Source organism: Monodon monoceros, unplaced genomic scaffold, assembly GCF_005190385.1.
Source record: "Monodon monoceros isolate NGI ecotype Baffin Bay Population unplaced genomic scaffold, NGI_Narwhal_1 Super_Scaffold_8, whole genome shotgun sequence".
Taxonomy (NCBI): domain Eukaryota; kingdom Metazoa; phylum Chordata; class Mammalia; order Artiodactyla; family Monodontidae; genus Monodon; species Monodon monoceros.
In genome coordinates this window covers 71,427,166-71,454,021 of record NW_021703785.1, presented here as the reverse complement: position 1 = coordinate 71,454,021, position 26,856 = coordinate 71,427,166, and the positions used below count along the sequence as shown (strand labels likewise).

The 26,856-nt window shown below is 47.2% G+C and overlaps 1 protein-coding gene across 3 annotated transcripts in view; it reads left to right on the top strand.

The window, feature by feature from the left end:
* The window catches only part of ATP8A2 (ATPase phospholipid transporting 8A2), a 477,972-nt gene that overhangs the window by 401,995 nt on the left and 49,121 nt on the right, over positions 1 to 26,856 (top strand). For 2 of the 3 annotated variants that reach the window (XM_029210474.1, XM_029210475.1), the window contains one exon: positions 23,461 to 23,549. In XM_029210474.1, the coding sequence (XP_029066307.1) occupies positions 23,461 to 23,549 (89 nt within the window). The remainder of the gene's footprint in view (positions 1 to 23,460; positions 23,550 to 26,856) is intronic. The other variant, XM_029210476.1, reaches the window with a different exon arrangement.

The window sequence follows — 26,856 nt, the reverse complement described above, 5'->3', positions numbered from 1 at the left end:
CAAACCAAAGAGGGGGGATTGGTCTGCTACACATTTGTTGCTCATCTGTCGCCATCAGGCAGCTGCCAGCCAGGGACATGTGCTAATTCTAATCCTTGTAGCCTCAGTCCCATAATTGGACCCAGAGCCTCACCTGTTAGAAACCCAGGGAACGCCTTCTTTTCTAGGGGCAGTCTTGGACTCTGTGCTGTGTCGGTCCAGATCTGAAGGTGGAGTGTCTTCTTTGTGTTATCAACGTGAAGGGGAAAGAACAGGTGGGGTTAAACAGATCCAAACTCAGCTACCCTGTTTACAAAGTCAAGAACGACCTAGAAACACATGTCTTGGGAGGAACACAGTGTAAAAAAGAGCGCCCCTTCTCACATCAGAAAAGGTTGGCAGTTACCATATTTGCCTGAACAACGCAGTGACGTTTTCCCATAACCAGATTCGCCGGCATCGCCCTCCAAGAGCAGCAACGATGGACTTGCCAGTTCATGGAATCTCCTAAAAGAGCCTTTTTTTTAAAAAGTCTTTTATTTCACGTTCAGTGAACGTTGACTGTTTGCCCGCCACCAGCCAGCACTCTGCTGGGCACCGCAGACGGTAGGCGAAGCCGTGGCCTCCGCCACCGAGGGCTGGTCTAGGCGCTGAAAAGCATGAGATGCACAGGGCGTGAAATCTTCTTGTGCTGTTTACCGTTGCCTTCTCTCAAGTTAAGAAGTTACCCTCTCAATGTTGATGCCATCCGGGCACCATGTATTTTAGAAAAATGATTGAGACTGAAATTGGACTGATTGATCATGGGACTGCTTCCAGTTATCCAGTTCAGATTCCAGCCTACCATCTACTTACATTGTAGCCTGGGGATAACTTGACTGCTGGCCTCCATTTGTCTTCTGTAAAATGGGGATGATGGTAAGTCCCCTGGTACCTGGAAGTTATCAAAACAAGGGATTGGAGGTCCTGTGAGTATTAAAAATGCTGCCCACATCCAGAGAAGGAGTACTTGATGATGGCTTTGGTCTTCATCTTTCTGTAGACAGAGGGGTTGAACCATTTAATTCCTTTCTGGCATTATTTTTTCTAAGAATATCATCTAGATAGGATTGTGTGATTCTAGCATTTTCTGTGGAGTTATTCTCTGACTGCATAAGACATTCCAGAAAATGATAGTATAGTTACAGTGTCTGGCTTTTTAATTGGTGAGTTCGTATCATTATCAAAGGGTCCTTCTTTTCCAGATAGCTAGCATGGGTAGGGAAACGACTATTACCCGGTCAGCAGCCCTTCAACTCACCTTCCCGTGTCTTTGCAAGAATCAAATGGGTTGGTCACGTCTACGGTTTACATCCCATCAGACACTCCCTACCCCTTCCCAGTTTCCTCCCGTGCCTCTCCCCGACCCACAGGAGAGTAACAGAAGGTTTGACAAGAGCAACTGAACTACAAACAGAAGACGACCTGTTAACATCCACGTTCATTTGCTAGGGATGCTGTAAGAAAGTACAACACACTGGGCGCCTTAAATAACAGAAATGTATTGTCTCACAGTTCTGGAGGCCACAAGTCTGAGGTCAAGATGTTGGCAGGGTTGGTTTCTTCTGAGGCTATAAGGGAGGATCTGTGCCAGGCCTCTGTGTCCTAGCTTCTGGTGGTTTGCCAGCGATTTCTGGCATTCCTTGGCTTGGAGAGGCATCACTCCAATTCCTGCCTTCATGTTCACATGGCTTTCTCCCTGTGTTCATGTCTATGTCCTCGCTTCACCTTTTTTTTTTTTTTTTTTGCGGTACACGGGCCTCTCACTGTTGTGGCCTCTCCCGTTGCGGAGCAACAGGCTCCGGACACGCAGGCTCAGCGGCCATGGCTCACGGGCCCAGCCGCTCCGCGGCACGTGGGATCTTCCTGGACCGGGGCACGAACCCGCGTCCCCTGCATCGGCAGGCGGACTCTCAACCACTGCGCCCCCAGGGAAGCCCTCACCTTTTTTGTAAGGATGCCAGTCATATTGGATTAAGGTCCCATTTTAATGGCCTCTTCTTAACTAATTATATCTGCAATGACCCTATTTCCAAATGAGGTCACATTTTGAGATACTGAGGGTTAGGACTTCAACATGAGAATTTGAGAGGGATGCAGTTCAACCTATAACAGTATCTTAAATTGATTTTTCATTGAGATATTTTTGGTTCATACTGTATATAATTCTCATTAAGAACTAACCAGGGGCTTCCCTGGTGGCACGGTGGTTGAGAGTCCGCCTGCCGATGCAGGGGACACGGGTTCGTGCCCTGGTCCGGGAAGATCCCACATGCCGCGGAGCGGCTGGGCCCGTGAGCCATGGCCGCTGAGCCTGCATGTCCGGAGCCTGTGCTCCGCAACGGGAGAGGCCACAACAGTGAGAGGCCCGCGTACTGCAAAAAAAAAAAGAAAAAAAAGAGCTAACCAGGTAAAAGACTGGATGGTGTGTTTTTTGTTTTTTTTTTTTGCAAATGATGTAGTACTTCTGTTTCACAGAAGCGTCTTCTCTCAGGTAGTTTTGGGGAATCACACGGACTTTAAAATGTTTGCTGTTTTTACGGAATTCAGGTTAAAAAAATTATTTGGTGGGTCTCCTTTCTGTCAGGCATTGAGCTATGTGCTGAGAATATAAAGATGAAATGCTTGGCCATTGCCCTTAAAGACTTAGAGAAAGAAACAACATATAGTAAATATGTTCTGTGTAATGCATGAAATATATACATGGAACAAATTACCTCAAACTACAAAAGAACAGAGTCAACTTTGGGGCAGAGTCCAGGAAACTATGGGAACTTCTTAAGTGTAATAGGGACTCCCCTCAGCCAGCTCCTGAGGGAAATAGAGCTTTTCCCCAGGATTTCAGAGGCAGGAGAGCATTGCAGTAGGAGAGAAGAGGTTCTAGGACCAGAGAGATGGGAGAGAGGGCAGAGGGGGGAGGGGCAAGGGTAACAAATGCACACAGAAGGGGAAGAAGTGGGATCAGTTCAGAACGAGAAGGTAGCTTTGGACGAGAGGAGAAATGCCTTATCGCCTAAGATGAAAATGCAATTCTTGCGGGTGTGATTGTAGGTACACTGACAAGTATAAAGAAGGTTTAGCTTTGAAGATTTCAGGCTAAAGTTCTCAATTGTTTTAGGACATCTTCCACGGTTAAATCATCTTTCTTCAATGTCAGTATGAGTGTGTCTGTCACAGCTTCATCTTGACGTTTTGATATGGTCCAGATTCTAAACGAGATGTAAAGATCCTCCCCGATCTAACTCCTCTCTGTGCCAGCCCTCCCTCGCTCTCTGCTCTGCTGTATTAGTTCCTGGAACGTTGCAGGCTCCCTCCAGGCTCTGGAGCTTTGCCCACCTCCCGTGTTACCTGATCAACTCCCACTCCTGCTTCAAGTTTCTGCTGAGAAATGGCTCATTCAGGAGGGTCTTTCCTGATTCTTTTCCTCTCCTTCCCTCAACTGCCATCCACTCCAGATGCCCTGTTGCTCACTCTGTCACTTTCAAGGCCCTTATCATTCACTTAACATCCTTCTTCTCCAACAGAGTGGAGGCTCTGGAGGGCGTGACCTGTGTCCCCACTGAGCACATGGTATCTCTAGCATGTGAGACTGTGTCTGGCAGATGGTGGGTGTTCACTGGAGGTTTTGCTAAATGAATGAATGAGAAACACATGAATTGATGGATCATGTCTCAAAAAATAAGCTTAAAGTTTGAAAATAAAAATCAATTATTAGCAATAACAAAAAGTTAAATTTTAAATTACTGCAGAGCTAACATAGTTTTATTTAGTTAACAGAAATGTTCGGAAGAATGAACTAATGAACTGAAAAATGGCTTGGTAGTAACTTTCCTTGACTCCAGAAAGCCCTGGAGGACCATGGGGACAGCAGGCAATGTGTGTTCCCAGATTCTCCTGGACTTCCCTCTCCTCTGCTGATTTTGTGTTTCCTGTCCCTCCTGCCCACTCTCCATCCTTTCACCTTCCTTCCTTCCTTCCTGGTGTCTCTGGTTCAAAGTATGTTCTAAGACAAGCGCATCAACGCTAGTTCAGTACTGGGCTCCCCTGCTTCACCACATGTCTGGTCCCTGTGCTCGGGAACCCCACTGTCATGGGATTTTTCACCTCCCTCCCATGCTACTCAACACACCAGAAAAAGTTAAGATTCAGTATTTTATCACTTTCACCGGACAAAATTTAACGGCTTCTTCATTTCAGAAGCGTTTGGTTTTTCTCATAAAAAATAGATCAGGTTTGATGTATGGGGGTCCCTGAATCATACTTAGTCCCAAAATGGGCAGGTAGCTGTCTATGTCAGCGTTCTGAACTTTTGTTGTCGTAATGCCAGTTAGTGTTTCTCCACCCATGGGGCTGCTCTTGGGCCAGCAGGGCTAGAAAAGAAGTAGTCTGATGCTCACTGGAGTAAATGGGTTCACATTGGGAAATGCATCTTGGCACCTGAAGATTTAAAAGGTCTGAGTATTCATAAGGTCTTATCTAAGCCACTCACTGGTTATTAGTTCTTCACATTGAGATATGTAAATCCTCAGAGGTTCACGATATATCCGGGCTGAATACGTGTGAACCTTTAAGAAAGAATTGGCACATTGAGTTTTCAGCTGAAAACTCAGTTTTCTGTTCCTTCTCTGAAGTGTGTCTGCTCACAGAGCACTGCCGTCCTTCCCCACGCCACTGTCCAGCTGCGTCCAAAGCCCAGATAGAACTGTGATCACCGTGCCTTTAGAACTGCGTTTGATTTTGCTTTATGTTTACTACCATTTCTCTTCTTTTGCTTCAAACATTTTACACGGATGAAGATGGCTTTGAAAGCAGAACACCCGCATTTGGTATCACTGCCTTCATTTTTCTTATGTTTTGGCTTCAATCACAGTGCTTTTAATATTCATGAAGTCTGAGAAAATAAACATCCTAAGACTATTTCCTCTGAATGGAAATGTTATGGTTTCAAACCCCAGAGAAAACAATTGGGAAGTTCTACAAACCCACATTTTCTCCCTGAAAGTTGGAAAGGAGCTCCAGCTTGGCAGAAGGAACAACTTCCCTGACACTTCTGGGCTTCCCAAAGCAGATGGCGAGGGGGTCTTATTAAGGAAGAGGCAAGGAGACAGAAGACGTATTTAAGGAGGACTCCCTTTGGAATAATAGATACCAGAATCCTTTCAATGATTATGTAATTGAAGAAGGTAGAAGAATTATTTATTCCGTTTACTTCTCTGTGTTCACATGGAAATTGTTGACAGTATTTCTCAGTCCTCTCTCCTTTCTTTACTTTAAGCTTACATTGATATTTACACCCCAAAATTAGCTCAACCAACCCCTTAAATATTGAAAGGAATAAAGAGGAAGAACTTCCCACAAATTTGAAAGCCAACCTATGAAGGAAAATGAAATGACTATTCTAAATAGTTAAAAGGAAATCGATATCAGAAGAGGTGTTTCGATAATAGAACATAGTCCTAGGTTTCCTGTGCTAGAGTCAAGCCCGGTGAATCACTCCTTGTGCAGATGCTCTACCATGTTGCCCAGTGGGACATTCCCGAGGTCACCACTTCTCTCCCTCCCTCTCTCCCTCATGCTTTATCGGAGGACAGTCCCATGCCCCACACTGGTGACTGAGCTGTCACCACCTTCGGTTTTGTGTTTCTCTTTCTCAAAACTCCTCTGTATCGTGTGTTTTCACCTTCTTTCTTAGGAACCGTGTGGTCGCTCCGTATGCTAAGACTCTTCCCTAGGTCGCCATCTGCATCCCCGTGGCTGACTCACGTGCCAGTGACAACCTCTTGGGTTCCCACCACTCCCTGCTGAGGGTGCTAAGAGGACACATATCCGGGTGCTCAGCCGCCCTGGTAGCTGGAAGTGGCCCTGTGAGCCACAAGTAGCCAGTGGGCACTAAGGAAGTGGGCCAGGGCCTTCCAGCATGACGGGAGCTGGGTGGGCTACCTCCGCTTTCCTCCTGGAAGGCAGATGGAGTGTCTCGTGCTACTGCCGCCCTCTTGGGGCCATGAGGCCACAGGCGAGAGGAAAGATGAAAGCCAACAATGAGGGTGGTGCCGTCGAAGGACGGGGAAAGCCCGGGTGCTCCAGAGCATGGAGGAGCAAATATCTTCTTCCAGAAATATTTGGGGAGAAAAAGCAAAATCGGCCACTGTTTGTTGTTTGAGCCACTGTTGGTTGAATTTTTAGTTACACACAAACACAACCTGATACTCCCTGTCCCCAAAACAAAACAAGCATAAGAACCATGCCTAATCCTGGGACCTCCTGTACGTTTTTAATTTGTCTGTCTTGATGGGCTTTCTCACTAACATGAGCTCCCCAAGCATCTTACTCGTCCTCAGTCTCCACCTGGTAAGTTACTCTGTGCCCTTCCTCGCTCCCAGGCTTGTTGAGAGGGTAGCCCACGTTACCCAGCGCAAGTTCCTGTGCCCGATGCACAGTGAGGCGAAAGAAACTGAAACATCGGAGTTTGGAGCAGAGAAAGGTTTATTGCAGGGCTGAGCAAGGAGAACGGGTGGCTCGTGCTCAAAAAAACCCCAAACTCCCTAAAGGGTTTCAGCAAAGCTTCTTTAAAGGCCGGGTGAGGGAGGGGTGTATCCAGCACACCTACCAAGGGAGACCAACAAGACACAGTCTCCTCCAGAATCTCACATTATAGTGCAGGAGAGGAAACCAGTCACCATTTCTGGACCGCACAGGATGAGAGCCGAAATGACGATGCAGCGATGGCCGGTGGCGTGATGTGACTCCCTCCCCTACAGCAGAGAAAGAGTGGGACCAGTGGTGGGCGGATGCTGTACAGAAGGTGGATCTCAGAGAGCAACACGAGGGAGGAGGCCTGCCATCATCCCTCCTTCTGGGATGGTTCGAAGGAGAAATGCCAGCCCACTTAGGGATTCCCGGTACCTGTTTTGTCGCAGCTTCCCCCAAGAAAGAAACTTTTTCATCACTTGAGTAATCACGGCCCCCTCCCCACAAAGCAAAATAAATGGAAAATTCTTCCTTTAGGTCGACTCTGAGCGTCTGCTGAAACTGCCCGAGCAAAGATCAAACTGGAGGCAGCACCTAGCGGTCCTTGGCATCAAAGGCCACAGGTTTTCTTTCTGCCTAATTTTAATATGCTTGTGAGCCTTGGGAGGCTTAATTAAAACTGCAGGGGAGCCAAAGTCAGCACAGAGAGGAGCCATTTTGGTGCTTCAAAAACCCAAACAAACAGAATCTGGCTTATTCCATTAGATATGCTTATAGGATTTGTCTTGGGTGTTTGCATTGCCCGAAGCCTGCTGGGGAAGTCAGTCACGGGCTTTAGAGCTGAAAGGAACCATATTTCATGCCCCCCAAATTTCACTTTTCATCCTCCCGGTTAGGTTTCCCCACTCCCAGTGCGTTATTGTGAGCCGTAGATGAACTTTTACTCTGACTTCTGTTTACTCAGCTTTCCTTCTGCTGATGCCGGATTACACGACAGGGCCAGCCCAGTTTTTCTGCCTGGTTTGGCAGTCATGATATTGGATTCCTTTCCTACTTTTCCCTGATGGCCTTTGCTTCAGTAAGACACGGGGTTGCCTGAGAGACACCGTAGTCCACGGTTCAGAGCACGGGATCTCCCAGCTGGACCACTTCTTGTCTGTGTGACCTTAGACGAGTCACCATCTCTCTGTGCTTTGCTGTGTCATCTGCCGGAGGGGGGTCGGGGTAGTGGAAACTGTGCCAACATCATAGGGTTTGCTGTGTTAATTCAATAAGGAATTCACGTCCAGGGACTTAGCAGGCTGCCTGGCTCGGGACGTGTGTTCCGTAAGCAGCAGCGGTTATCGTGATTATCCCAGGACACAGGCAGACACACCCCCATTGCTGCAGCCAGGGGACCCAGGAAGGGCTGTGCACCTGGGTCCCCTCAAAGCTTCAGAGCTCTGAGCTCACCCAACGTAAGAGGGCCTCAAGGTCGCAGGAGAGGCTCCACGCGTGGGCACACTCAGGCTGAGGCCAGTGGAGTGTGTCCACGTGACCGGCCTTCCCAGCAGGCCTCCTCAGTGACCAGGGCAGCTGCAGAAGTTCAGCTGCTGGGGCCAGTTGGTTGTTACGTGACGGGGCTCTCGCTCTGAAGACAGCACTCAAAGAGTCAGGTCTCCAGGGGAACTAGTGCCAGGATCACGGTCCCGGCGGTACCTACAGGCCAGCAGCCGTGTCTCCCAGGGCTGGGGTGGTCCGGCCTGAGAGCACAATGCCAGCCCCTCAGAGAGGGTCACTCCTCAGTCACTGGCTCAGAAGGGACCCACAGGCTACGGACTAACTTGATCTAATTGCTGGAAAGCCACCCAAGTGGGGAGGTTTGCCTAATGCCAGTGGAAGAATCCTTAAGAGTCTGGATGAAAATACTTAGTGTCAGTTGCTAAAGATTTAGGAACAGGTGGCACCTGGTTGGTACTTGTGTGCCGGGCCTTAACTTCCTTTCCAGATGTTTATACTCCAACCAAGCCGGCAGTGTAGAACCTGTAGTGTATATGGCTGGCCTCTGTCGAAGTGGGTTCCCCTTCACTGTCTCCAGTGAACCTGTTAATGAGTGGCCGCCTCTGACATCCACTGCTGAGGACAGGGGTGTAGAGAACACATCTCTACCATCAGGAGGCTTTCAGTCTAAGGAAGAAGATGAGGAAACAGGGCGGCATCCTTGAGCATGAAGCAGAATCACAGGGCTTCCCTGGTGGCGCAGTGGTTGAGAGTCCGCCTGCCGATGCAGGGGACACGGGTTCGTGCCCCGGTCCGGGAAGATCCCACATGCCGCGGAGCGGCTGGGCCCGTGAGCCATGGCCGCTGAGCCTGCGCGTCCGGAGCCTGTGCTCCGCAACGGGAGAGGCCGCAACAGTGAGAGGCCCGCGTACCGCCAAAAAAAAAAGAAAGCAGAATCACAAGACACAGTGGAAAGGGGGGTGCGCTCTGGGGTCTGCAGACCCGGATCAGATGGTGGTTCTTACCTCTGGCTCCAGAGGAAGATCATGTGACCTCTTTGGACCAGACTTTCCACATCTATGAAGTAGAGGCTATGGCTATCGTTGTAGGGCCATCCGTGTGTATTAACTTACGGGACGGCGAGTGGCCGGTACGGCGCCTGGTAGACAGTAGTCATGTGGAAAATGGCAGCAATAGGATTGTCACCATTATAGAGGGACGCAGGGGAGGGAGTGTGCCATTCCGCCTGGAGAACCTACGAACTGGATCTTGCAGGGGGAAGAGGAGTTCTCACAGTCAGAACATCGGCAGAGGCGGGCAGTGTCGGCCGAACCAAGAACGAGATGGGCAAGGGCCAAGGAAAAACGAAACAGAACCTTGGGGATTTGAAGAGACGTAGACAGTTGAATGTGGCCAGAGTGCGCGGGGCTGGGGATGGAAGGCCAAGGGCAGGGTCTTGGATGAAAAACCACAAATGACCTCAGATACCCTTGTAGACAGTTCGATTTTGCCAACTTTTGCAATGTACTAAAAAAGTCCAGTGCCGGGTACCGTGCTAGGCTCTTTATATATGGTGCTCAGTGCCCAACAAGCAGCCCGCAAGGATAAGATGGCCCCAGTTTACAGATGCGTGCACGTGGCCTCAGGGAGCTTGTCACTTCAGCATTCAGCTCACCGTGTTGACTTTGGGGGAATCAGGCAGGCTGCCCAGCTGAAGGACATGTTGTCTCTCTTGATAGTTCGTGTTCAATTGTGTTGCCTTATTTTCTCTTTCATATTTACTCGTTCCCCCTTGGATGCATTTGGAACCAAACGGTACCATAAATAAATAAAACACGCCATCTCCACTGATGATGGGGCTTAGAGGTGTTGGGTCACCTTCCCCAGCTGGACCGCCTACCGGATGAGGTGGGGCTGTGCTTCCCTGTTAGAGGTGATGCACTCATGCAGAGGCTCATGTTTACTTTGGGTCATATTCTCTCCAGATAAATCAAACACCCTGTTAAAAACAGCACGATAGGTATTAGGCTTGAGCCCCAAATCAGGTAATATGGGACGTTTGGTTGAGATTGAAGCTGTGGATTTCATGAAGTTTTGCGTGTCACCCAGAGAGGAGTAAGCCCCAAGCCAACCTCAGATGGAGCATCTTCAATTAAAATGTGGAGAAGTGCAGGTGCGCATCGACCCTAGGAATTGGGGTATGTAATGCAACCCAAGGACCCCGAGCTCTGTAATCCTCACTGCTGCTGTCCACCTGACCCCTCGAAATGCTCAGCATGCATTTATTTTGAACAAGTTCTAAACAGGTGTTTCCGCTGCGCCGCCAAGGGCTTAACCGAGAGCCTCGCCGCATCCGGTGTGCTCAGCTGGAATCACAGGGCTGATGCCGAGGGAGCCTGTCGGCTCAGCTGTGTGATGCTGACGGCCAGGACTTGCCAATTCCCCCGCTGGTCAGCACTGGACACAGAACAGATGTTGGGGATTACAGGGGAGGATTCGGGGAGGCCGCGGGCCCGGTGTCTGCGGAAGTCATTCATTGTGGGGACGTGGACAGGCCCTGCTGAACCTGCAGTGAGAAGTTCTAGGAAAAAGCCTCAGTGGGCCTGCGGATCCAGACTCCAAACAAATGTTCTCCTGGTGTCCTTGAATTGAAAGAAAAATCGTAACTCATCATCTTCAAGTCCAGCTGAAGGGAGAAGGGAAGAAGCCCTAGTCCCACGGATGTTCATTTAAACTCTAACCTGTGAATTCATTAGTGGGACCGTGACACGGAAGCATCAGAGGAGTATCCTCTGATTGATTCCATGTGAGTCACTGGGAAGCAGTTGGCAGAGCCGTGGAAGGTTGGCCATCCATCCCTCACCCAGCTTCCAGGAACACTCCTCTAAGGCTGGCCTTGATTTACCCCAATGTAACACAGAGCTGTTCCTGCCTGCCCGTTTCTTGCCATCCTGAAGTTCCTTTGTCCCGCTGTTCCACCAGCGGCATTTTTATTACTGTCTAAACCCTCAGCCCGCTTCCCAAGACGCCGTGAGTTAGAGGTGCAAAGCACAGCGCTGTAGGTGACAGTTTTCGTATCTGCTCTGTAGACCACCTGGGAACCTCAGCGCTCCCTTAGCGCTGCTCTGTGGAAAGCTAACCAGAAGACAATTACCTTAAGTGCTCCCAGGTGATGCCGTGGGTTTAATGAACTTCAGTTTGAGCTTTCTCATACAATTCAATTGCATTGGTCAGTACATTTCAATGTGTTATTGGTTTAAAAAAATGAAGTTATTTAAACAGCCACAAAGAAAGGGATGCTCTGATTAGAATCATCTCAACCAGTGGGGGTCATCGAAGAAAGATTTAGAAATAAGGCAAAGTATTTAAATAGGGATTCTAGGAGGAACAGAACTCAGGAAACATGTTTTTTCAGATTTTTCTCTTCCACTGGTTTCATTGCCGACTTATTTATAGCCTGTTAAGGATTTCAGTAGAAGGAATTACAGGCAAAGGTGTACATTCAGCTATTCCCGCCTTAGAGTTGGTTTGAACTTTTTGTTTTTGCTTTTTCGGGGGCTACATATAAATGTTTGTGCTAGGGAGAAAGCAGGTTGTTAATATGGAGAACAAAGGAATGACGATGGCTTACTAATAAATGTTTTTAAAGAAAAAAAGAGATAAAGGAAACACAAAATTATGTATCATTGGCATTAAATGCCATAGTGAGTAAATAAGTAAAACTATGAGGAAAAACAAAGTGGATCCTTGAAATAAATATTGTATTTTTCAAAATCTCAAATGCATTAGTAGACTTCATTCATGCAGTCAGCTAGGAATTTCCTTTTTTAACAGAGACTCAGAGTAACCTCATTGGCTTTGTTTTTGAAATAATGGGAAAGAAGGCTAATTATCGTATTCGTTTCTCCTCTGAGAACATCTTCATTTCTCCAAAATTAATAGAAATATAAGAAGACAGTTCTAAAAAAGCAAAAGAAATCCCTCAGAGCCTTCAACAATATTGAGGGGAACAAAGACATAAGAAAAGAAGGTCTAAAATGCCATATGATATCACTTATATGTGGAATCTAAAATACAACACAAATGAACTTATCTATGAAACAGAAACAGACTCACAGACACAGAGAACAGACTTATGGTTGCTGAGGGGGAGGGGAGGGAAGGAGTGGGAGGTTGGGATTAGCAGATGCAAACTATTATCTATAGAATGAATAAACAACAAGGTCCTCCCGTGTAGCACAGGGAACTCTATTCAATATCCTGTGATAAACCACGATGGAAAAGAATATGAAAAAGAATATATAAATGTATAACTGAAAAAGTAAAATCTTTGTGCTGAACTCTTAAAAAAAAAAGAAGGTCTAGATGATTTTATGAAGAGCAAATGGTATCATATGTTATTTACATGATAACCCAATTCTAACATGGGAGGACGCTGAAATGTAGTAGGCTCTCTATAGAAGAATCAGTCAAAAGCATTCATGTGCCATTGTATCTAAGAATTTTTAAACTTGGGAAGCTGTATTGAAAAGAGGAATTGAAATATATGGGAAAGGGAAATGTAGCTGATGTGTTTCTATTAGAGTGTGATGGAAAAAAATCGGATCTGTTTTATGTAAATTTTCAACAGTGACCTGGTAAAGAAAGTCAAAAGTACATTAATTAAATTTACAGAGCCAAAAAAGGTGAGGACCCAGGAGGTTCGATGTAAAAAATACAGATGGACTGAGGGAGATGAGAGGAAATGGACAGACTTTTAAAACAGGATATTCAGCTTGGAAATACGCATGCGAGTACGATGGGGAATCCTAGCCAAAGACAGATAGCTGGTTTAAAGGAAAAGTTAATAAAATGTTGAGTCTGAAAAACTATACAGACCAAAGCCAGGAAATTACACAGTTACGGATCCCGCAGTAAATGTAAATTAGCCCCATCGCACATAGGTAGTATTTCATATTCCGGGTTGTGATGTTAACTTTCACGCCTAAACATGCGTGCACGTGTGTCTTTCGTCTGAATTACGGTTGTAATTACAGGAACAAAGGTGCAACCAGGATGCGCAGTGGGTCTCCTGCTCCTGTCCCGAGTCACCCAGGAGCCTGGGAGCCCAAGGAAAGAGCGAGAAGGAGAGAAACTTTTGTTCCAAGTCAGTTGGTTCACCGGAAGAGCTGGGATCATGGTTCCTTAATGATTGTGAAGCAGCCTTGTGTGTCCCAGGGTCGTGGAAGGCCGTCCACAGCACCTCTGAGTTAACATTGGCCCTTGAATTTCCAAAGCCACACATTCCACGTCATCCCCTCTCTGCGGCCCCCACGGGACCACTCTCCACCCTCCCCTCCTGACTTCTTCCCTTTCAAGGCTCTTTCTCTTCCTGTCCCACCCGCATAGCCGTCTCAGGTCCTGGACAAGCACCATCCGGCCCTCCTCCCTCCCCCATTTCCTCATGGTATGGCTGCACGCCCGTCCTCAGCACCCTCCCCCTTGTCATCCCTAAAATCTCCTCACTTTCAGAACACAGCTCCATCCTGGACTCCCTCACCCTGAGATTTCACCAAGTCCCGGCTCCTTTTCCTTCTCCCCACCTCCTAGTATAGGAATCACCCGGACGCTAATCTCAAGTCTTTCCTCACCCGGTATTCCCTTTCTTTGTGATCTCATTTATCTCCACAGGTTCACCCATCACTGTGTACAAATGGCCCCCGAATAAATAGGGCTAGCCCACCTGTCTTGTGAGAAGGTGTGGGCCCTGGGGTCAGACGGCTGGGTTTGTTACCAAGTCCAAGCTCGTACTGCTCTCCACACACAGGCCAATAAATCAAGAGACAGGGTGTTGGGACAAGGAATAGTGACTTTCTCCAGAAAGCCAGCAGGCTAAGAAGATGCTGGACTCATGTCCCAAAGAACCATCTTCCCTGAGTTAGAATTCAGGCTTCTTTTGTACTAAAAGGGGAGGGAGTAAAGTGCTGGTTCGGCCTCCAGAGGGGATGTGTTAATTTCTTCCTTCCTGAGGTCATTCGCACGTGGGCCTGGTCAGGATGTTTCCTGGGAGCTAAACAAAGGTGTTTTGGCTTAATGCTCATTACCTGGGGGCCGGGGAGGGGGGGGGCGGGGGGGCGGGGGGGCAGGGGTCCCAGAGACGGCCGTTATGTGTAATTTAAGCTTCTAGGCAACATCCCTTTGGTGATGAACTTGTAATAGAATACAAAGGTTCTTCCCCATTTCAGGTTCAAACCCTAGACCCTTCTTGCCTGACTGACCTCATCTGTAAGCTGGAAGTGACCATATAGCACCCACCTCACAGGGTTGCGGGGAGGAGGGAGCCAGCTGATTGGGGAAAAGGGCTGAGCAGGGACAGGTATCTGTGGCCCTTTCCTTGTTGTCATGGCCGAGCTCGTCCATCGCCCCAAGGTGGTCATTATTGTGAGCTGCAGGCTCTCTCCACAACCAGAACTTTCTGAAAGTTGGCCTCGTTCAGCCTCAGAACCTGTGCTTCCACCTTCCCCTTCCTTGCTGGCTCCTGCTTCTGCACTGGGCTCTGTGCCCCCTGCCCATTGCCCTCTGACCAATCAAGGCTCACCTTTGTCCCCCTGGCTATTTTAGAGACCCCCCTTTTGGTGGAATTTTTCAACATGGTGACAGACTTCACACGTAGAGACAAAGGATGTGGAATTATATCCCCAGCCTAGTCCAATGTTGACATGCTGCTTGCTTCATATCTTTTCGAAAAGAAAAAAAAAAAAAGAAATGTTAGCCAAGCTGCTGAGCCCCCTTAGTAGCCCTCCCAGTCTCATCCTCCTTGAGCTAGAAATACTCTCATTACTTTCATGTTTACTGTTTTCATGCATGTATTATGTATGTATAAACCTGTAGAAAGTATAAACAATAGGCAATGTTGATTTTTGCAGGGTTTTGAAACTTTATATAGGTCGTATCATATACACCCTCCCCCTCGACACTGGATTGCTTTGGTTTTTTTCAGAACTGGTTTTTGAAATTTATCTAGAGCGATGTAAGTGTAGCTGGCTCATTTTAATGCTGTTTTTGGTTATGTAAATATGCCAAAATGTATTTCTTCTCCTATTGATAAACACTTAAGTTTTTGACTTCTGGTGGAGGTCAGTCACCAGAAATGCTGCAGCGACCATTCCTGCACATGTCTGCTTGTGGACATGTATGAGTCTCCCCAGAGCATACGTGTAACCGGGATTGGAATGTGCACTGGAAATCTCTCAATCTGTGGCTTTTCTTTAAACATTGTTTATGGTGTCCCTTAGAGCAAAAGTTTTCCCTTTTAATGCGAACTCCTCTCTTTTCCTGCAATGTTTCTGCTGTTTCGTATCTAATTTTCTAAAAGCTAATCAGGGTCAGAAAGATACTCTCCCACCTTTTCTTCTACGGGTGTTAAGGTTTTGCTTTTCACCTGTCCTGTCAATGCCGGCCAGGATGCTTTGAAGACTAAGATGTTGGTTTTGCTTCATAGGTACCAACCTTAATAAGACTTGGCCTACCGAGGAATAGTGAGGACCTCAAGACCCACTCAGACCCACAGGCTGTCCCGATTCTGAGCCGTCGGTTAACGGACATGTGCTGTGTTGTGTGTTCACTGGGCCCCAAGACGTGGCAGTCTGTGCTTCACTGAGTAACGATGTATGCCTGCTCGCTGAGTCAGCACGTGGCATCGTGCTCTGGAACAAGGACATTACCATGAAAGAGCCCAGTTTTTAAATTCATCATTTAAAAATGTTACATTTTAAGCAGAATAGAAGAAGACAAGGGTCAGAAATGTTGCAGCAGAGTTCATTTATGTTTGGAAAAGTCAGGGTAGGACTTCTGGGCTAAAAATGGAAGCTGGATTATATACATCTAAAGGCTTGTAATTTATTAAAATAAAAGTTATTGAAACACTGGCAAATATAGTAAAAAAAAAAAAATACTAGTGAATTATGAGTAGACATTAAAGCCACTGTCTGTTAAGAACATGGATCTCAGACCACAGGACAGGCCCTGGCTCTAGACTCAGAGAGACCTGGGTTCACATCCTGACTCAGCCCCTTACCAGGTAACCTTGAATTGGCCACTTAACCCCTGAGCCTTAATTGCCTCATCTGTAAAATGGGAACAGTTAGTGTCTCTCTTGCAGGGGTTTTTGTGGGGCTTAGAAATAACGTACGCGGGAACGCCCAGGAAGAGAGGTTTAATAGAAGAGAGGAGAAGCAGAAACCAAGACCCACCTCTTACTTGTGCCTGAGGCCAGCGGTGTCGCTTAATTAAAGTAGGAAATGCTAGGGGAGGGGTTGGAAGAGGGGAGGGTTGGTTTTCGGCTACTAATACACATGTCTATTATTTGGGAAACCCTCGTGGGGAATTTGGAGCTGTTGCAGGGTGTGCTGGTGGATTCTTATGTGCATCCAGCAACGTATCCATGGAGACGAAGAAAAGGTACCTTAACCACATGCCCTACGTTCTGTGAGTGGGTGGAGATGAAGCCTTGAAGGGCTGTGCGGTCTCCATCTCTAGGTCTGTCCAAGGGACCGTGGGGCTGGCACATAACGAGTGCTCCAAACCACTGGAGGAGGGAATGCAGATGGATCGGTGCTGTGAAGTTTCTAGTTTCGTGAAAGAATCAATCCATTTTAAAAGTAGAAAGCATACACCTTAATTGCTCAGTTTGGTCCTTGGGATGGATCGTTGGCAATCCTCATTTGGTTATCATAAATTCTTTATGAAGTCAAGTCTTTTCTCCCCAAGAACATTTTTTTTCTGTTTAGAAAAAAAAAATGCAATCTGAACTTTGGTTAGAGGAGCCTTAAAAAGTAGCGGCGGGAGAGAGAGAGAGAGAGAGAGAGAGAGCGAGAGAGAGAGAGAGAGAGAGAAATGCAGAAGGAATCCCTGGGGGGCTGCGGGCTGCTGCTCAGTTTCAGTTGCAGTTGTCAGAGTTAAAGAAAACAGTGGAGAAAATGTCTCATCGAGGGGTCCCCGGACTGTTCTGCTCCGGAAAGGCAGCTGAGGGATGGAGCGCAGCCAGCTGGCTGGGGCTCAGATGCCGGGTGCCATGCGCCAGCCCCTGAGCTCATTCACTGCTTCTGAGTCATTTTACAGGCAGAGCTGTTTCCAGAGCATCACAAGGCCCTGTACAGATGTTTGGGGGTTGGGGGAGCCAGGTAGACTTCAAGGAAGGAAGAAGCGTGTGTTTATTTTGGAAGGTTTGGTCCAGGGCTCCTGGGTGTTTGGGGAGATTGATTGTCTGTGAGCACAGCTAACAGGGTGCTGGGTACCACAGCCCCGCGAGGGAGGTGCTTCTGCTGTCCTGATCTTAACGGCGGGGGGAGACTGAGGAACGCAGAGGGCAGTGGACCCGTGCAAGTGTCACAGTCTAAAGCTGAGAGGCACAGTTCCGTCCCAGGTCCGTCTGAACCCAAAGTCCTCGCTCTGCTCTACCTGCTCAGCTGCTGAAAATCCCCCAGAGCAGCAAGAGTTAGTAGCCCGAGGGCTTCCCTGGTGGCGCAGTGGTTGAGAGTCCGCCTGCCGATGCAGGGGACACGGGTTCGTGCCCCGGTCCGGGAGGATCCCACATGCCGCGGAGCGGCTGGGCCCGTGAGCCATATGGCCACTGAGCCTGCGCGTCCGGAGCCTGTGCTCCGCAACGGGAGAGGCCACAGCAGTGAGAGGCCCGCGTACCGCAAAACAAAAAACAAAACAAAAAAAGAGTTAGTAGCCCGAGGCCGCTGCCTGGGGGGCAGGAACTCTGCTCCCCAGCACGTGCTCACTGTGACTTAGGGGGAGGAGAAGAAGCACAGCGGCCCTGTCCCCACGGAGAATCCTTCTTGTCCATTCTGTATCGGTTCTGAAGGTAGATTGAGAAGCACCCCAAGAGATCCAGTGGGTGGGAAGCAGTAAAAACTTGATCCAGAGCAGCGGTAGGAAACACACGAAGCCTGAGTCGGCGAACCTGTGCTGTAGCTGAAGCCCAGTGACGCACGACCGCTCCATGTCCTGCGCGACGCCTGCCCTTACCCCACTAAGCTCCCGCTTCAGCTCCTGTGCACATGCTGTGCCTGCGATTGGCCATCTAACGCGCAAATTATTTTCAAACCCAGATATGTATCCCGGACTTTTAAGTCCACTCTCCTTAATTAATTTCTTTTTCCATGAAACACCCCTGACAGTGGAGGAGAGAGAGACACACACGTACCCCAGGAGCCCTGGGGAGATACCCTGTAGCATTCGTTGCATCTCTAAGATAATATTTACTTGGTTTTATGAAAAAAATCATTCAAATTTATTGGGAAAATGTTCTTGGTTTGAATATGAAGTGATCTATTTTCCAAATCTTTGCGTGAGACTGAAGGTCCAGGAAAATGTGGCCTGTTTATCAGGTGGTTTTTTTATTCTAATTTAGAATTTACACATCTTCCAGGTCATATTAGCATTTTTTAAGATATTCCAAATGCCCAAAGGAGTAATGGATGAGGACTTTTCAGTGAGATAAAGGATGTCCCGTTTAGGATATGTGTGTGACTTCACACATTCTATTAATTACCTGATTTCCGTTGTATGCCTCTCCATTCATGTCAAAGAGGAAAGCTGGGGAGGTGGCCCTTCCTGGGGTTCCCCCCCCCCCGGCAGGTCCCCTGAGGGCTGCTTGCCTTCTGTACCTGTAGTGCCAGCTCCTGGGGAGGGGATGTCTTTATCATCCTCAGAAACAATGATTTTGCGTCTTCAGTTTGTGGTCCCTGCCACCTAGGAGTCTAAGGGGAGCCCCGAAGGCCAGAATGACCTCCAGGAGCTTCTGGTTCTGAATCCCTCTTCACTCTGTGCTAAAGAGAAGCAAATGGCCGGGGGCCGGTTCTCCGCCCGCCGCCAGTTCTGTGTGACTGGAGGCTTCATCACCCCTCAGCCCTGTGGAAGCAGCAAGGGCTCTGGAACACAGTTTGGGCTGAGAACTCCCCCTTCTTCCTGGGCTGTGACTCAGAGTCACCATACTGGTGACACGCAGCTACATGGCGAACGTTTTTCACGGGCATTTAGCACGTACTCTCTTTTCTCCTCGGGCGCAAAAGTTCCTGGCAAGCATTCTCCATCCTTGCAGAGCGACCGCGGAGCCCATGCTCTGCGTGACACTCTGTAGAGATCGGAGGTGGTGCGTGGCCTGGCGGGGCCTGGCGTGGCAGTCGGAGGTTGACCTGGATCGGCGTTGCGGCATCCATACGGGTTAGCGGTACTCACACCTGAGTGTGAAGAACAGGGTTCAGCTTCTGCCTGCATCGCAGTTTACACCCGCTGCCTGTCACCAATAAGCAGCTTGTCTGCACTGTCATTTGGGAATTCTGCAGCGTGCAGCTCAGCCCACCTATCCATCTGAGAACAGCGCTGGGTAAACCTCCGGAGAGTTGGAGCAGAAGGTGATCTTCTGCACCCGACTCGGCCTCAAGTAGTCGCTCTGCACCACTGTTCATTCAGCACTTCTAGGATGTCTCCGTAAGATCCGTGGTTATGTCAGCAGTGTAACAAAACTCCAGTTAGTTACAGGTAATGTGTATGGCGCTTACCATGTGCCAGGCGCTTTTTATAGGGCTTTGCATGAACCATTCGTTTAAGCCCCATGGTAACCCTATGAGGTAAGTGTTACATTTTTCCCACTTTCCAGAGGAAGCAACTGAGGGACAGGGTTAGTAAGAGGATGTGGCAGCGCTGGGCTTGGAGCTGGGCAGGCTCCTGTTCTCTTTGTTTTGGTAACTGCACGTCCTCCAGATTTTCTTTTATTTACTTTTGCTTTGGGGTCTGGTGTTTCTGGTGCTCAGTTCAAGCGTACCTTGTGCCTTGAGTCCTGTGCTGTCTCTGAACTCAGAGACGGTCTCCTCTGCTTGGAGGCTCGGCGGGGGGATGGGGGGAGAAGGAAGCCCCTCACTCCTCACACACAGGGAGGGAGTAGGGTTTGGGGTCCACCCGCCTCGGTTTGAATGTTGATGGCCCTGCTTTCCTGCCCCAGGTCCCTGGGGGAAGTTGCGGACTTGATTTTCTTCTGTAGAAAGGGGACCAGGAAGGGTTACATGGAATGCTTTATGGGAAGTCCTGGTACATGGTGACGCACCAAGAAATCTCGGTGTCCTCCTCCATCTCTATCATGGTGTCTCGAATCTGCCCCACACCAGGGAACACAAACTGACCTTGCCCAGCTCGGGCTCCTCCAGCCTCCTTTCTAGAACCTTCTCTCATCTGTCACCATGACCGTGTGTGATGTGGAGCCTGCAGAAGCTGCTGAGTGCTCTGATCCCCGGTCACGTGTTTCACGGCGTCCCTGGTCGATATTCCTGGTCTATCAGGACGTGATGCTGTGCAGCATTACACCCAGACCAGCACTGCCCTCCCTGGGCTCTCCCCAGCTATGGCCTCAGAATCAAGTAACTTTACCCCCAAGCGGCAGGGGGGGTTCCTATGCATTTGGCACCGAAGTGGTTAACAGAATCGCTAGCTAAAGGTGTGTTAACTGAGGATCCCCTTCGTCCCAGTGGGGCTGTTAGCACATCAAAAGGGTACTTTTAAAACCTCACTCAGTAGTACAGGTGAGAGGGGAGGGGGGAGTAATTAAGTGTCGTGTGTCACCTAGCCCAGCTCGGTAAACACTTTTTTATTATTATTCTGAGAGAGCAAGAGCAATCTGACTAAATTTCGATACCAAAAGCTGTGGCCTTAGCAAAGATTTCAGTACCTCAAACCTCAGTCAATCTGTGAAAATCGGGATAGTGGAAACCTTTCTGGAGACACACCTTTAAAATTAGTTATGTCCATTATGTGTTTTAAAACAGCTCCAAGTTTTAAAAACCAGTGACAAAACAACGATGCTTCCAAATCTCCATGTAACCTTTGTCAACTGGGGAGAGGGCTCCCTGTTTTCAGCAGGGCAGTTCAGAGGTCATTTTCCTTATTTCCGTCAGCAATGAGAATTCTTATGGAGTTTCATAATCTATTTTAAATAGTACACATTGTTGGAAAATGTTATTTTTATTTTTTTCTCGAAAAAACATTTTTCCAGCTTTATTGAGATAGAATTGACATAGAATATTGTATGTTTAAGGTGTACAACATGTTGATTTGATCCACTTATATCTTGGAAAATGATTGCCATCATAGCATTAGCTAACACCCCATCCCATCACAGCAACTATCATTTCTATAAAATCGTAGTCTTAAATGACTGTATTCTTTGCAAAATACACCAGCCGATGACCTAGGATGTAGCCCCACAAGTGTATCTTAAACAAGGCCGCCTCCTGTCGCTGGGTCAGCCAAGGATGGATTAGAGGGGGAAGGTGGGACCTGCAGAAAGAAAGGACCTGGATAATCCAACTCCTTCCTGTGGTTCGCTTGGGCCGCTGGCGTGGGGCGGGGAGGGCGATGAGTTACATTTTTTGTATGTGGAAGTAATACGTTTTCTGTATGAGAAATGGGAACTAGAGCTAGCCAAAGAGATATGAAAAGAAAACTGCAACGCACTCCCTCGACAGACCATTTTGTGCCTTTTTCCTGACATGCAAGCACACAGGGGGCACACGGGTTGGTGGTCTGCACAGTCTCAGTGGATCAAGGTCTGGACCACTGAGCTGCATCTGGGGCCCCGGAATGTGTGTGGGGTTTTTTTAAGGTGAGGGAATTCCAAAACAGAACTTACAAAAACTATCATATGTATTGATGTATACTGACATATATACAGTGCTTAACACTTAAAGATGCAGTGTAACTTTTGGGTGGGCAGCATCAGGAGATCACATCTCAGGTTTAATTCTGAGACTTATTATTATTCTGAGAGAACAAGAGCAATCTGACTAAATTTCGATACCAAAAGCTGTGGCCACAAAGCTGTGGCCAATCCTGCGTCCTTTCCCACCCCTACCCTTGTTGCCGGGGGAGGTCCCCTTCAGATGCTCAGAACCCATCCGTTTTATTAGCAATATCACATCACGCCTCTCTATGTCAACATTATAATTCTGCATCCCTTTAATTGCTACACAGAAGTCCATTGGGTGTAGGAACCACAGTATAGTCAGTAAGCCCTCTTCTGGGACACTTATTTCTTACTTCCTTTGACGGTACAGCACTACGTGAATACTCTTGTACTTGCTTCTTTACTCAAGTTCTTACTTGTGTCCATAGGATGCATTCTGAGATGGGTAATTGATGGGGCAAAATGTACTCACGTATTTTTAAGGTTTTAAATTGCTCTTCCAGAAAGCTGACAATCTTGTTTTTAGAAAAGGAAAGCAAGGGCTCCAGTGCCAGGGTTGGTGTTCAACTTTACCCCAGATCTCACTGCTTCTCAGTTTTGTTGTCATAAAGTTCCGACACCACAGACAGGGCTACACGCTGGGGTTCAGTGGCAAGACTGGCGTGGTTAGGTGTGGGCTGGAGCGGAACACATCGATTGCGGTAGAATCCAGTGGTGAGAACTCAGAAAAGAGAAACCAGCGAATGTGAAGGCTTCTGTCACACTTAACTTCGGTCCCTGTCCGAGTAGTTGGCCACTGCTACCAGCTCCACCCTCTGGCCTCGCTCACTCAAAACAAAGTTTAAGGACTCTGCCTTCCCAGCCCCGATTCTGTTCAGAGCAAAATCAACTCTCCCCCTCCCCCTTCCTCCCTCCCCTCCCCCCTTGCCTCCTTCCCTCCCCCTGCCTTGGCCCTGAGCCCTCTTTCCAGGTCCTCACCTGACTGACAGCTGCCCCTGTAACTCTTCCTTAAGACCCTCTCCCGCTTCCTCCCAAATTCTCTGTGGCCCTGCCTCCGGGGAACTTGGAGTCTCATCATCTGAGGCTGTGTCCCCCCGTCATCGCCTTCCCTCTGTCCCTGTAGCTGTTGAAATCCTGCTTCTCTCCCCATCACATCCCACACTCTGTCGCTAAGAAGTCTTCCCAGCCTTCTAGCCTTCCTCTCACCCCCAGAGCATATGAGCATGACACATCCATTCCACGTGTCATGTAGGAGACACCACCCCATTTTAAGCTCCTTGAAGACAAGGACCATAACCTGTTCACCTTCCTCCTCTGGGTGCTGAGAACCGCCCTGCCCTGCGCCCAGGTGTGGTTACATCAGTGACGGAGAGCAGTGAAGCACCCGGAACTGATGGATACGTGGGTGGTTGCAAGGCGCCTATGGAGTGAAGTTTATTTCTGTGGAGTCTGGCGGCTCCAGCATTTCTCCAGAGGAGGGGTTTAGGACAGCATATTCTGACCAGAGTGGGGGTTTGAAGCGCTTTAGAAAAGGAGACAACGCTCGTCAAAATATCAGGATGGAGACAAGAGTTGATGAACATCGCGGCAAGGCGCTCACCCTGCCGGTCCCCTTCCCGTTTTTCCTGAGTGTGCATTTCAGCTTTCACTAGTTTAATACGTTCTATTGCTTTTGTGTGATGGGGCGTGTTACACTGATTAAATTATCTCTCTCTCTTTTTTTTTTTTTTTTGAAAGAGCATTAATGCACATGTCACTTCTGTTTCTTGCAGGCAGCCGTGGTCCTGAGCTCTGCGCACTTCTGGCTGGGATTATTTCTGGTTCCTACCGCGTGTCTGATGGAAGATGTGGTGTGGAAAGCGTAAGTGAAAGATGAAGTGGTACCCCAGGTCTTGTCCGATGCCCTCCAGTTAGTCCTCAGTGGGCCCCAGCGTAGGGTATTAGATGCTGTGGGACTTCTAAAGAAACAGGTCTCCTGCCACCTGCCAGAAACGGATATAAAGGATTTGGGGTTGTGTCTTTTTTTTTTTTTTTTTCTTTTAACCTGTGCTTCACCTTAATATGAGAATATAGTCAAAAAGGAGTCAGGCTGTGTGAAGGTCAAGAGAGATGTTGCTTGTACACGATTATAGGGGAGAATTTCTAAGTTTAGAAATTCCATCAGGTTTAAGGAACATAACTCAAAATTCATTTCTCCTTCTATCTGAAAATCAGTGCTATGTGATCACAGATAGAACCTGGCTTTAAACCCCATGCTTCAAGGGAAATTGTATGTTTATGTAAGTCATTTCAAATCACCAAATACTTGGAATCAAGTATTCTTCATTTCTGCAAATAATTCCCAGTAGGAATCCTTCAAATATAATTCTTCTGAAGTGTCAATTTACAAGCCTATGAGAAGATTAATCACAAGGAAGAAATTATACCATAGGTTCGACAGAAAATAATTCATGCTCGATTTTTGTTTATACCTTTCAGAATGTATTATCTCCTAAGTATCTTATGTACAATGTAAAAAAAAAAAAAAAAAAAAAAAAAAGCTACTGAGTTCCAAGATGATGTAAATTGTATTTCATCTGCGAGGAAAAGATGGAATGCTCCAAAATGAGGTCATATTGATTTTTATTTGGGGTAGGCCTGATGATATCTCCTACAGTTGCCAACTTCCCTGAAAATTGCAACTCCTGGATTGGCTTTACTTTGGGCAAAGCGTAATTATTTGGGGCCCCTGAGGTAGAGAATTGAGACTTCATTCCAAACCTTCCAGGAAAAGACATCAGATTTCATTTCTCTCTCTCCCTTCCTCCCATACTCAGTGAGAATTGTTCTTGCCTGACAGTTAAGGATGTTTTTGGAAAAAATCTTCATCTTGGCATTATCTTGACAACGGATGATACCTAATGCGGAGAGGGAAGGGGAGAGAGAGAATTTTATAGCACATATTTTAGGTGGTTTTTTTTTTTTCTTCTCTTCACTAAGTTTGACAACTGTTAGTGAACACTAAATAACTCTTAAATGCCTTGATTTACCACTGCTTCCATGGTATCTGCTAAAACCGTGTTCTTGAAGTAGCAGGATCAGAATCCTTGGAAATGAAGTTATGATGCCCAGGAAAGATGTTTTCTTAATCTAATAAATGAACTGGAAGAAAATGTTAGTTCTAGGATTTGCTCTCGTAACAGCCCAGTTGCCACACAGTATAGTACCTTTGCCAGATTTCTTCAGTTTTGCAAGATCATCGAGTTAGTTTCAGGTAAATAGAACGTGGTGTTGGTTACGTCAGATCACTTTTCAGTGTACAGGGGTTGAGAACAGTGATTTGATTAGAAATCAGTCTCAGCCTATTTTAATTCAACTGTTAAATTAATGTCATGAAAAACATTTTTGGTGGAGATCGAGATAATTGCCAAGGGAGATGCCGGCAGGAGTGTCTTTCTACCATTTCAGAGAGCGTGTCTCTGCCTCTTCATCTGCTTTCTGGATCTTTCCCAATACATTCCAAGTAGAAGTTCCCAGTCGCCATGAAGCAAATTATCTATTCCCTCCAACAGGATTTGTTTTTGGTTTTTCCTGGCACTGTAAAATTAGTGCTCTTTACATTTTAGCAAGGATACATCAAATGACACTGCTTCCAGCTCCGCCATCTGGAAAGAGTAAAAGTCACTTCCTTTCCAAGGAGCTTGCCAGCCAGGTAGGAGCAGGGTATATTGTCTCATCGCACCTGCAGTGTCTGCCCAAAGTATATGCCCAATTTATAACATACAGCTAATGTCTACACTATACTTAGCCCTCTCCTCAAAAACAGGAATTGGGCACGTTTCTTTGGACATGTTCCCTCTGATCGCAGGGCCCATGTCTTACTTCCTATTCTACTCCCAGCCTGAAATATTTCTTGTTGAGTCAAGGAAAATCAGAGGCTTCTCCCAAGAAGGAAAGCGTACTATGAGTTGCTTACCTCTGACGAGACCACGATACTCAACTGTCCTTTCTCCTTCTTCAGCTTTATAAAATGTGTCCTGTTTTTCCTTCTGGCACACTGAACAAAAATATTCATCCTGATTTTCCAGAAAATCGCCCATTATTTGGTTCAAATTTTGGAATGTTTCTTGACACGCGATGTGCTAGGCCGCACCTTGGACTTGAGAGAAGAGTTTGAGTTACATGATGGGGAGTCGGGGAGTAGCTGGACAATGTGGCTGTGGTGAGTCAGCTTGAGGCAGCATCCGGAACCTTCTGTAGATTTGCGATGGTTCTTTCATCTTACCTTGGACCGATCTCTTTTTTTTTTTGGTAATATTTATTTATTCAGTTGTGCCGGGTCTTAGATGCGGCACGCGGGATCTTCATTGCCACGTGCAGGATCTTTAGTTGCAGCATGCGGGGTCTGGTTCCCCGACCAGGGATCAGAACCCGGGTCCCCTGCGTTTGGAGCGCAGAGTCTTAACCACTGGACCGCCAGGGAAGTCCACCTTGAAGCAGTCTTAAGGCTTTTTGGTTTTGTTTTGAATTTTGGTGGCTAACTCCATTTTGAAAGAGCTTTTAAATTCCAGCCCAAGGCAGGCCTGCCCTTTCACATATATTTCTGTATGCTCTGGTTTGTTCTGTCTTCCTGCATTTTCCCTTTTCCTTGTCCAGTCTCTCTCCCATTTCAGGACCTGCATTGTTAACAGTAAAGAAAAAAAAAACAGCATGAGGTAACTCGATCATTTTTTCCATGAAGTCTATCGAGTTTCTGAATGAAGATCCATTATTAGTCTATCTTAAGTCAGATTTGGACACTGTATAATACCTCCTCTGTTATCCTGTTAACCAGAATTTTCATGAGGGACCAAACTAACACATCTTTTATTAAAATAACTGATTGATTGTATGTGATACCTGGCTAATGAATATTTTTATTACACGCATGAAGTTTAAATTGCCCAGAACTATTTTAATATCCTTTAGCTTACGTGCTTCCAAAATGTTTACCTATGACAGCATTTTTAGGTAAGCTGCCATGTACTTACGCTCATCGAGGAGAAATTCATTTATGTTGCTTTATAAAAATAATACAAAGCTCAAGGCCACGGAACTTAGGAACCCATCTCCTCTTGTCTAGCTGTATCTCTGGTACCTTACCAGTCAACACACGATGCATTCAGCAAGTCCAGAATGACTTCATTTCC